The sequence below is a fragment of the Boleophthalmus pectinirostris genome, unplaced genomic scaffold, assembly GCF_026225935.1.
Source record: "Boleophthalmus pectinirostris isolate CB_2022bp ecotype Guang Dong unplaced genomic scaffold, ASM2622593v1 HiC_scaffold_13, whole genome shotgun sequence".
Taxonomy (NCBI): Eukaryota; Metazoa; Chordata; class Actinopteri; order Gobiiformes; family Gobiidae; genus Boleophthalmus; species Boleophthalmus pectinirostris.
The window spans coordinates 26,465,598-26,476,501 of record NW_026571036.1 but is presented as its reverse complement, the minus strand read 5'-3'; the positions used below and the strand labels follow the sequence as shown (position 1 = coordinate 26,476,501).

Below are 10,904 nucleotides of genomic sequence, written 5' to 3'. Positions count from 1 at the left end.
AGTTGGCCCCCGGGCCGCGAGTCTGAGACCCCTGCTTTAGTCCATCAATCGATCAGTGGTGTCCTTAGTCAGCCAACAGTTTTATTTGTCACTTGTCATTTTATTTGGGAGAGAATCATGAGTTTAGATCTGCTTAATAGTTTTTTGTTTTAACTTTCATGCAGGGTCATATACATGATCAGTTCATAATAGTTTTGAATGTTGTGGCCACGCCCCTTTTTATTTGGCTAATTGATTGTGAGGACACGTCTTTAGTCGAGCAAGAATGTTTTTGTGGACATATACTAGTACATTTAAGCTTTTGTAGTTTGTTGAATATTTTTGTTTAACTCTTTCCCCCGTGAAGACGACATTTGACGACCCTCCCTTGTTTCCTTAATGACGTCTTTTGACGCCTCTGCTGTATCACTAAAAACGTGATTGGACGACCATTACAAATGGCTCGGTTTTTCACATGGGCCCGGTCAAGCAGAAGTATACAGCAAGGCCAAAAATTCAAGTTAATGCATCTGATATAAAAATGTATTCAACAGGTAGCATATGTACTCTAGTTTATGAAACTGTTGACCTTTTTTCTGTATCAGTTTTGGTTCTAAAGTTCCATACATTTTAAACAGACCATGTATGAAACATGGAACAAAAATGATTTCCCAAATTTCACAGACCTGCAAATCATGTAAATAAATGGATGTATTTCATCTTATCTTGTGTTAATCGATCTTTGAACTGTTGATGAAGGTACATGATTTAAAGAAAAATAAAAAATGTATTTAAAACGATAAAAATTTGCTTGGAAGGACTGACATATTTTATAGAAATAGTTACCTATTATTAAAGTATTCGTTACCATGACCTTTCTTAATAAAAAATCTCATGACTCAAAAAGTAAGAGGTTTTTCAACCTAATCTTGTACCATATGATAGAAAACTATATGAAGCAAATATTCAAACCAGTTTGTTAAGGATATGTAAGTGAGAACCGCTAGTTATCACTGTTTGTATTTATTGCCCAAAAAGTGCTGCATATTTCATTCCCTACGTTACCGACATGAATTTTTACATTTTTTGTCAACAACTTGAAAGAATATCACAGGTTTAACTTGACCCTGTTGGAGTGTAACTCTTTCCTACATTCTGATACTTTACTTATTTCAATAGTCCCTCTAGTTTCTGAATAAGAGACATTTGAATGTCAAAAATCTGCCCGTTTCCCTCCGTTACCACTTGACCGGACCCACATGTAATCAGAGGCTGTGATAGGTGGGGCCACTACAACCCATACATACTAATATATGTATGGGTTGTTCCAAGTAGGCGTCCAAGGGGGAAAGAGTTAAAAAGGTAAACAAATGGTTAATTCATTTGTTATTACAGAGTTAAAATGACAGTTTGATAAATAAATATATTCAGATTGAATTCATTACAAGACTACAATAAGTTAATGTTTAAAAGGCTATATAATAGCTTTATTTGTTATTCAAAACCAGAAAAAGGATTATTTTCCTTCAGTTGTAGCACCAGATGTTTTCACCCATAGATGGCGCTGGTTCTCTGTATTCCAAAGGAGGATGATGTTCTTTGAAAACCTCAGCTGAAGAAGTTATAAACAGTTATAAACAAGTTTGCTTGTCAGATAGAACATCACGAGTTGTTAGAGAAATATGAATGATTTGACACTGGCAACATTTTTTCAGTAAAGCCATTTTAAACTGAAGTTATCGCTCGGACATTTTTTTTTTCATTGTAGGTGTAGCCGAATCCACAACACAGAGAACAACAGACTGTTAACGTCACATATGAACAGTTCTTCAGATAACTATAGCCTAAACAACAGAACAGAACAAGTTTAACAAACTCTCCATCTCACTCCAAATCACTAAATCCATTCAATTCTTCATCCTCAGTGCCACTTCTGAGCAACTCCACGACCTCCGGAGGTAAACAGAGCGCCGCTTCCTCTTCTGTGTAGCTGTCGTCAGACTAAGCATCAGTTCCAGTTAGAATTATTTCGGTCTTTCTGAATCCCGACAGGATGGTTTCGGTGTCACTGAAGTCCAGGCTTTGTCCATCAATCCAGTGACTTCAGGAAAGTTGCATGAAACTGTTGAAGTTGTGTTCTCCATCCCCGCTTTCCGCCAGTCCCTCACAAGTTTCTTTCTGCTGCTCGATTACCGTTTTTCGACTGAATATTTCACTACTTACAGCAGGACAGAGGCTCTTTCTGCAGGAGACATGCGCAGTAGAGTGAAGTGGCAGTGGTACAGGAGGAACAGATACGGACACACAAGACTAGAGCCTGTCGCGGCTTCAGTGTGAAAATTTTAATATAAGTCACACCTGAGTATAAGTCGCAGGAAACGCCCAAACTAAGGCTACGTTCACACTGCAGCCTGAAGTGACACAAATCTGATTTTTTGGCCCCTGTGTGACCTGTATCTGATCTTTTATTGACAGTCTGAACGACACAGATACGAGTTTTTCAAATGTGACCCAGAACACTTGGATATGTGCTCCTAAAACCGATACATATCCGATTTTTTGACACGCGACTTCAGTCTGAACGGCCAGGTCGCATTCAGCTGACCTACATGCTATCAACAAGCCACAAATGTACACAAACATTCTTCTCTTCATACAAAAATATTTAATGAACTCCGTGTCACTGAAGCGAAGCACATCGCAATCCCACCACTCTTGGCTACATCTCCACATCCACACGTTCCTTTCAACAGACAAGTTGTACATGTTCTGGCTCCGGTACGAGAGGAACTTTAAAATGTATTAAAAACATTTTTTTAATAGAAATAAAGTGGAATAATCACATACGAAAATATGTTTCCAAATACTATACATAAAAAGATCCAGATCTTCGCAGGTGAACTCTCTTTGTGTGGCGTCGGTCATATTGTAAGGTTGGTTGTCCGCACAGAGAAAGCAGGTGGAGACGAAAGACGCTTCAAACACCACAAAAATACATATTTAACCTTTAAAAACACTTTCAAATACATCTGTGATATACTGGAATTCATATGTAACTATGGCAACTATGGAATCACCTTACCTGACCTGATCACATGACAGCACCTGGCAACACCTGGCGTCACCTGGCAACACGTTCCATCCACATTCTATTTCTATTTTATGACATCATAAAGCTTCACTTGTTGATTTATATAAGTATAGCACAAGTTCCAGTGTAAAATCACTTCTATTCAACCTTCGACCGAGACACAGAGACTCACCACAGACAAACATGCCCAAAGACTGGTGCGATTACACGAGTGAGGACGACGAACTCTTGTACAGCCAGGAGTTCAACCTGATGGAGGCGTTGGGATTAACACCTACCAACCCACATCAGGCCTCTGGGCCACCAGAACAGGTGGTCCACACCTTTCAAAATCCTCAAGAGTTTCTAACTCTTGAGGAGTTAGAACGGGAGCAGCTTGGACCTCAACACCACCAGAGGTCCAAGGAGGACGAGGAGAAGGGCATGGCTTTAGTCATGTCTCGACTCCAGGCTGCCTCAGCTGTTCAGGCCAGAGCCAGAGAAGATCTGTTCATCCAACCAGATGAACTGAACAACCAGCCTCAGTCCCGAGATATTGAGGGACTGGAGAAACAGGTCGCTGACCTGACAGCGCTGTTGCAGCAACACGTAGACGATTCCTGCAGAAAATCAGCAGAGTGGGAAACAGAAAAGCAGAGACTCCAGCAGGACTCTGCTGATCTGAATTCCAAACTCCAGGAAAAGTCTTTGGAAAATACTGCTCTGAGAGAACGCAACTCTCACCTGGAGCGTACTCTGGCCCAACTTGAAACAGACAGGTCATCTCTGGAGCTCAGACACCAAAAGGAGGCTGAGCTGAAGGCCCAGAGGCTCCAGGAACTAGAGAACATGCAGACACAGGTCCAAAACATTGTGCAGACCCGTGAGAAGCTGCAGGACTGCCTGAGGAGGTCTCAGGAAGAGCACTCCATCCTCAAAAAAAGGTACGGGGCTCTGAAGAAGGAACTGGTGCAGGAGGTGGAACAGGAGAAAAACATCAGTGCTGAGCTCCAGAAAGAAAATGCCACCATTCTGAAGTCCTGCCAAGTGCTAAGCATAGAGCGCTCCCTGCTGGAGGAGAAGTGCAGTGGACTAGAGGAGCTACTCGAGACCTTCGAGAAAGAGTGCTCCCTGCTAGAGACAAAGACCACTGCCCTCCAACAGCAGGTCGAGCAGGAACATCAGCTGAAGACTGCTTTAGAAGAAGAGAAATCAGCTCTCGTAAACACCTGTGAGAAGCTGAACACAGAGCTCTCCCTACTGCTCCAAAGATTCAACGTCTCGGAGGAAAAGTAGAGGAGCACAGAAAGACAGTGCTCCCTGCTGGAGGAGGTGAGCACGGCGCTGGAGCAGGAGCTGGAGATGGAACGGAAGAAGAAAAAGAGGAGGTGGTACAGGAGGCTCCTGGGCATGTAGAGCCTCTCTCACCCCCTCACTGTTCTGCACTTGAACAATAAAGCATAACAAAAAAAAAAACTTCATGTTGTATTTGTCTTTCTAAACTGTAGTAATAGTAATAGTAATAATATTAGTAAACAGACCGATGTCGTTTGCAGGATATATTTTCAAACACATTCCCTTTTCCACATTTTGATTTAAGAATTTTTACATATGCATTGATAAATACATGTATGTGGCTTGTAATCCTTTAGTCCAGGGGTCTCAAACTCAAATTACCTGGGGGCCACATTAGATAAAGTCTGAGTGAGGCTGGGCCGCATTGAGTATTCGATAAATCGCGGTTGCATGAAAAAAAAAACGCTGTATGTGCACGTGTACTCATATTAACAGATCCACTCAGACTCGTTGCTTCACAACTGCTGTAAATTGAGTTTTGGGATGTAAGCTGCATTAATAATCTGTTGTTGTGAATCTGTATGGGCACCGATTGCAGCTTCATCTGTCAGTGCGGCCCGCAGTAGGGGGGTGGGATTGTGCGTACATCTACCGTGGGTCGCACTGACATTATTCTTTGGAATTAAGTGGAGGGCCGCAAAAAATTCTTCCGAGGGCCGCAGTTGGCCCCCGGGCCGCGAGTCTGAGACCCCTGCTTTAGTCCATCAATCGATCAGTGGTGTCCTTAGTCAGCCAACAGTTTTATTTGTCACTTGTCATTTTATTTGGGAGAGAATCATGAGTTTAGATCTGCTTAATAGTTTTTTGTTTTAACTTTCATGCAGGGTCATATACATGATCAGTTCATAATAGTTTTGAATGTTGTGGCCACGCCCCTTTTTATTTGGCTAATTGATTGTGAGGACACGTCTTTAGTCGAGCAAGAATGTTTTTGTGGACATATACTAGTACATTTAAGCTTTTGTAGTTTGTTGAATATTTTGTTTAACTCTTTCCCCCGTGAAGACGACATTTGACGACCCTCCCTTGTTTCCTTAATGACGTCTTTTGACGCCTCTGCTGTATCACTAAAAACGTGATTGGACGACCATTACAAATGGCTCGGTTTTTCACATGGGCCCGGTCAAGCAGAAGTATACAGCAAGGCCAAAAATTCAAGTTAATGCATCTGATATAAAAATGTATTCAACAGGTAGCATATGTACTCTAGTTTATGAAACTGTTGACCTTTTTTCTGTATCAGTTTTGGTTCTAAAGTTCCATACATTTTAAACAGACCATGTATGAAACATGGAACAAAAATGATTTCCCAAATTTCACAGACCTGCAAATCATGTAAATAAATGGATGTATTTCATCTTATCTTGTGTTAATCGATCTTTGAACTGTTGATGAAGGTACATGATTTAAAGAAAAATAAAAAATGTATTTAAAACGATAAAAATTTGCTTGGAAGGACTGACATATTTTATAGAAATAGTTACCTATTATTAAAGTATTCGTTACCATGACCTTTCTTAATAAAAAATCTCATGACTCAAAAAGTAAGAGGTTTTTCAACCTAATCTTGTACCATATGATAGAAAACTATATGAAGCAAATATTCAAACCAGTTTGTTAAGGATATGTAAGTGAGAACCGCTAGTTATCACTGTTTGTATTTATTGCCCAAAAAGTGCTGCATATTTCATTCCCTACGTTACCGACATGAATTTTTACATTTTTTGTCAACAACTTGAAAGAATATCACAGGTTTAACTTGACCCTGTTGGAGTGTAACTCTTTCCTACATTCTGATACTTTACTTATTTCAATAGTCCCTCTAGTTTCTGAATAAGAGACATTTGAATGTCAAAAATCTGCCCGTTTCCCTCCGTTACCACTTGACCGGACCCACATGTAATCAGAGGCTGTGATAGGTGGGGCCACTACAACCCATACATACTAATATATGTATGGGTTGTTCCAAGTAGGCGTCCAAGGGGGAAAGAGTTAAAAAGGTAAACAAATGGTTAATTCATTTGTTATTACAGAGTTAAAATGACAGTTTGATAAATAAATATATTCAGATTGAATTCATTACAAGACTACAATAAGTTAATGTTTAAAAGGCTATATAATAGCTTTATTTGTTATTCAAAACCAGAAAAGGATTATTTTCCTTCAGTTGTAGCACCAGATGTTTTCACCCATAGATGGCGCTGGTTCTCTGTATTCCAAAGGAGGATGATGTTCTTTGAAAACCTCAGCTGAAGAAGTTATAAACAGTTATAAACAAGTTTGCTTGTCAGATAGAACATCACGAGTTGTTAGAGAAATATGAATGATTTGACACTGGCAACATTTTTTCAGTAAAGCCATTTTAAACTGAAGTTATCGCTCGGACATTTTTTTTTCATTGTAGGTGTAGCCGAATCCACAACACAGAGAACAACAGACTGTTAACGTCACATATGAACAGTTCTTCAGATAACTATAGCCTAAACAACAGAACAGAACAAGTTTAACAAACTCTCCATCTCACTCCAAATCACTAAATCCATTCAATTCTTCATCCTCAGTGCCACTTCTGAGCAACTCCACGACCTCCGGAGGTAAACAGAGCGCCGCTTCCTCTTCTGTGTAGCTGTCGTCAGACTAAGCATCAGTTCCAGTTAGAATTATTTCGGTCTTTCTGAATCCCGACAGGATGGTTTCGGTGTCACTGAAGTCCAGGCTTTGTCCATCAATCCAGTGACTTCAGGAAAGTTGCATGAAACTGTTGAAGTTGTGTTCTCCATCCCCGCTTTCCGCCAGTCCCTCACAAGTTTCTTTCTGCTGCTCGATTACCGTTTTCGACTGAATATTTCACTACTTACAGCAGGACAGAGGCTCTTTCTGCAGGAGACATGCGCAGTAGAGTGAAGTGGCAGTGGTACAGGAGGAACAGATACGGACACACAAGACTAGAGCCTGTCGCGGCTTCAGTGTGAAAATTTTAATATAAGTCACACCTGAGTATAAGTCGCAGGAAACGCCCAAACTAAGGCTACGTTCACACTGCAGCCTGAAGTGACACAAATCTGATTTTTTTGGCCCCTGTGTGACCTGTATCTGATCTTTTATTGACAGTCTGAACGACACAGATACGAGTTTTTCAAATGTGACCCAGAACACTTGGATATGTGCTCCTAAAACCGATACATATCCGATTTTTTGACACGCGACTTCAGTCTGAACGGCCAGGTCGCATTCAGCTGACCTACATGCTATCAACAAGCCACAAATGTACACAAACATTCTTCTCTTCATACAAAAATATTTAATGAACTCCGTGTCACTGAAGCGAAGCACATCGCAATCCCACCACTCTTGGCTACATCTCCACATCCACACGTTCCTTTCAACAGACAAGTTGTACATGTTCTGGCTCCGGTACGAGAGGAACTTTAAAATGTATTAAAAACATTTTTTTAATAGAAATAAAGTGGAATAATCACATACGAAAATATGTTTCCAAATACTATACATAAAAAGATCCAGATCTTCGCAGGTGAACTCTCTTTGTGTGGCGTCGGTCATATTGTAAGGTTGGTTGTCCGCACAGAGAAAGCAGGTGGAGACGAAAGACGCTTCAAACACCACAAAAATACATATTTAACCTTTAAAAACACTTTCAAATACATCTGTGATATACTGGAATTCATATGTAACTATGGCAACTATGGAATCACCTTACCTGACCTGATCACATGACAGCACCTGGCAACACCTGGCGTCACCTGGCAACACGTTCCATCCACATTCTATTTCTATTTTATGACATCATAAAGCTTCACTTGTTGATTTATATAAGTATAGCACAAGTTCCAGTGTAAAATCACTTCTATTCAACCTTCGACCGAGACACAGAGACTCACCACAGACAAACATGCCCAAAGACTGGTGCGATTACACGAGTGAGGACGACGAACTCTTGTACAGCCAGGAGTTCAACCTGATGGAGGCGTTGGGATTAACACCTACCAACCCACATCAGGCCTCTGGGCCACCAGAACAGGTGGTCCACACCTTTCAAAATCCTCAAGAGTTTCTAACTCTTGAGGAGTTAGAACGGGAGCAGCTTGGACCTCAACACCACCAGAGGTCCAAGGAGGACGAGGAGAAGGGCATGGCTTTAGTCATGTCTCGACTCCAGGCTGCCTCAGCTGTTCAGGCCAGAGCCAGAGAAGATCTGTTCATCCAACCAGATGAACTGAACAACCAGCCTCAGTCCCGAGATATTGAGGGACTGGAGAAACAGGTCGCTGACCTGACAGCGCTGTTGCAGCAACACGTAGACGATTCCTGCAGAAAATCAGCAGAGTGGGAAACAGAAAAGCAGAGACTCCAGCAGGACTCTGCTGATCTGAATTCCAAACTCCAGGAAAAGTCTTTGGAAAATACTGCTCTGAGAGAACGCAACTCTCACCTGGAGCGTACTCTGGCCCAACTTGAAACAGACAGGTCATCTCTGGAGCTCAGACACCAAAAGGAGGCTGAGCTGAAGGCCCAGAGGCTCCAGGAACTAGAGAACATGCAGACACAGGTCCAAAACATTGTGCAGACCCGTGAGAAGCTGCAGGACTGCCTGAGGAGGTCTCAGGAAGAGCACTCCATCCTCAAAAAAAGGTACGGGGCTCTGAAGAAGGAACTGGTGCAGGAGGTAGAACAGGAGAAAAACATCAGTGCTGAGCTCCAGAAAGAAAATGCCACCATTCTGAAGTCCTGCCAAGTGCTAAGCATAGAGCGCTCCCTGCTGGAGGAGAAGTGCAGTGGACTAGAGGAGCTACTCGAGACCTTCGAGAAAGAGTGCTCCCTGCTAGAGACAAAGACCACTGCCCCTCCAACAGCAGGTCGAGCAGGACAAACTGAACAAAGACGACCTGCTAAATGAAAAGGTCGCCCTGTTGAGGACTTGCGATGAGCTAAAATTACAGCTCTCGGTGCAAGTCGAGGCATGTGATGCGGTGCAGGAAAAACTGAGGAGGTGTGAGGAAAAGAACTTCCTGCTCACTGCAAATCACTGTGCTCTAGAGCAGGAAGTTAAAGAGGAAAAACATGGCAGAGCACAGTTAGAAAATGAGAAGGTTGCCATGTTGAGCACCAGTAAAGACTTCCAGGCAGAGCGCTCCCTGCTGGTGGACAGGTGTGGCGCACTGGACCACGCCCTGACTACAACTCAGGAAGAGCTCTCCCTGCTGACTGTAAAGAACAGGGCTCTACACCAGCAGATAGAGCAGGAACATCAGCTGAAGACTGCTTTAGAAGAAGAGAAATCAGCTCTCGTAAACACCTGTGAGAAGCTGAACACAGAGCTCTCCCTACTGCTCCAAAGATTCAACGTCTCGGAGGAAAAGTAGAGGAGCACAGAAAGACAGTGCTCCCTGCTGGAGGAGGTGAGCACGGCGCTGGAGCAGGAGCTGGAGATGGAACGGAAGAAGAAAAAGAGGAGGTGGTACAGGAGGCTCCTGGGCATGTAGAGCCTCTCTCACCCCCTCACTGTTCTGCACTTGAACAATAAAGCATAACAAAAAAAAAACTTCATGTTGTATTTGTCTTTCTAAACTGTAGTAATAGTAATAGTAATAGTAATAATATTAGTAAACAGACCGATGTCGTTTGCAGGATATATTTTCAAACACATTCCCTTTTCCACATTTTGATTTAAGAATTTTTACATATGCATTGATAAATACATGTATGTGGCTTGTAATCCTTTAGTCCAGGGGTCTCAAACTCAAATTACCTGGGGGCCACATTAGATAAAGTCTGAGTGAGGCTGGGCCGCATTGAGTATTCGATAAATCGCGGTTACATGAAAAAAAAAACGCTGTATGTGCACGTGTACTCATATTAACAGATCCACTTAGACTCGTTGCTTCACAACTGCTGTAAATTGAGTTTTGGGATGTAAGCTGCATTAATAATCTGTTGTTGTGAATCTGTATGGGCACCGATTGCAGCTTCATCTGTCAGTGCGGCCCGCAGTAGGTGGGATTGTGCGTACATCTACCGTGGGTCGCACTGACATTATTCTTTGGAATTAAGTGGAGGGCCGCAAAAAAATTCTTTCGAGGGCCGCAGTTGGCCCCCGGGCCGCGAGTCTGAGACCCCTGGTCTAGAACAACCAAATACACAACAAAACCTGCCCACGTTTCTCCGATGCTACTGAAAGGTTGTATGGAGGATTATTTTTTTTGTTTCAAATTGTCAATGATAGATTATAGAGATGCAGTAGCCTTGTAATTATGATGACCAAAAAAAAGAGAATAAAAATTCATCAACTCTGGACGTGGTGGGGCTAAAAATTTGCCAATAGATAACGACACTGCCTCGTTATCTGTGAGCTGACAGGCTGTCAATCAAACTCCCTACGTTTGTAGCGTAACTGACTTGCCTTGCGCCGCCGGTACGTGGTTTACGTACGACTGTCACACAGTCCACAGACACAAGACGCACAGACGCTGTTTACTCCACC

The 10,904-nt window shown here is 42.3% G+C and overlaps 2 protein-coding genes across 2 annotated transcripts; both read left to right on the top strand.

Moving 5' to 3' along the window:
• The first annotated feature begins 3,227 nt into the window (after positions 1-3,227).
• Positions 3,228-4,345, top strand: LOC129407649 (structural maintenance of chromosomes protein 4-like). Its single transcript, XM_055149289.1, has one exon. It carries the CDS (start codon positions 3,254-3,256, stop codon positions 4,343-4,345), a length of 1,092 nt encoding a protein of 363 aa, XP_055005264.1. The 5' UTR covers positions 3,228-3,253.
• Positions 4,346-8,289: 3,944 nt separating this feature from the next.
• LOC129407648 (uncharacterized) lies at positions 8,290-9,786 on the top strand. The gene is made up of 2 exons (XM_055149288.1): positions 8,290-9,279; positions 9,377-9,786. The coding sequence occupies exons 1-2, from the start codon at positions 8,316-8,318 to the stop codon at positions 9,784-9,786; spliced, it is 1,374 nt and encodes a 457-aa protein (XP_055005263.1). The 5' UTR covers positions 8,290-8,315.
• Positions 9,787-10,904: the final 1,118 nt, after the last annotated feature.

What these genes read in the sequence shown, in the direction of transcription:
- LOC129407649 (XM_055149289.1), top strand. Translation starts at nt 3,254, where the DNA reads ATGCCCAAAGACTGGTGCGATTACACGAGTGAGGACGACGAACTCTTG.
- LOC129407648 (XM_055149288.1), top strand. Translation starts at nt 8,316, where the DNA reads ATGCCCAAAGACTGGTGCGATTACACGAGTGAGGACGACGAACTCTTG. An exon ending in CACTGCCCCTCCAACAGCAG is followed by an intron (nt 9,280 to 9,376) that starts GTCGAGCAGGAC and finishes TCTCGGTGCAAG; the next exon opens with TCGAGGCATGTGATGCGGTG.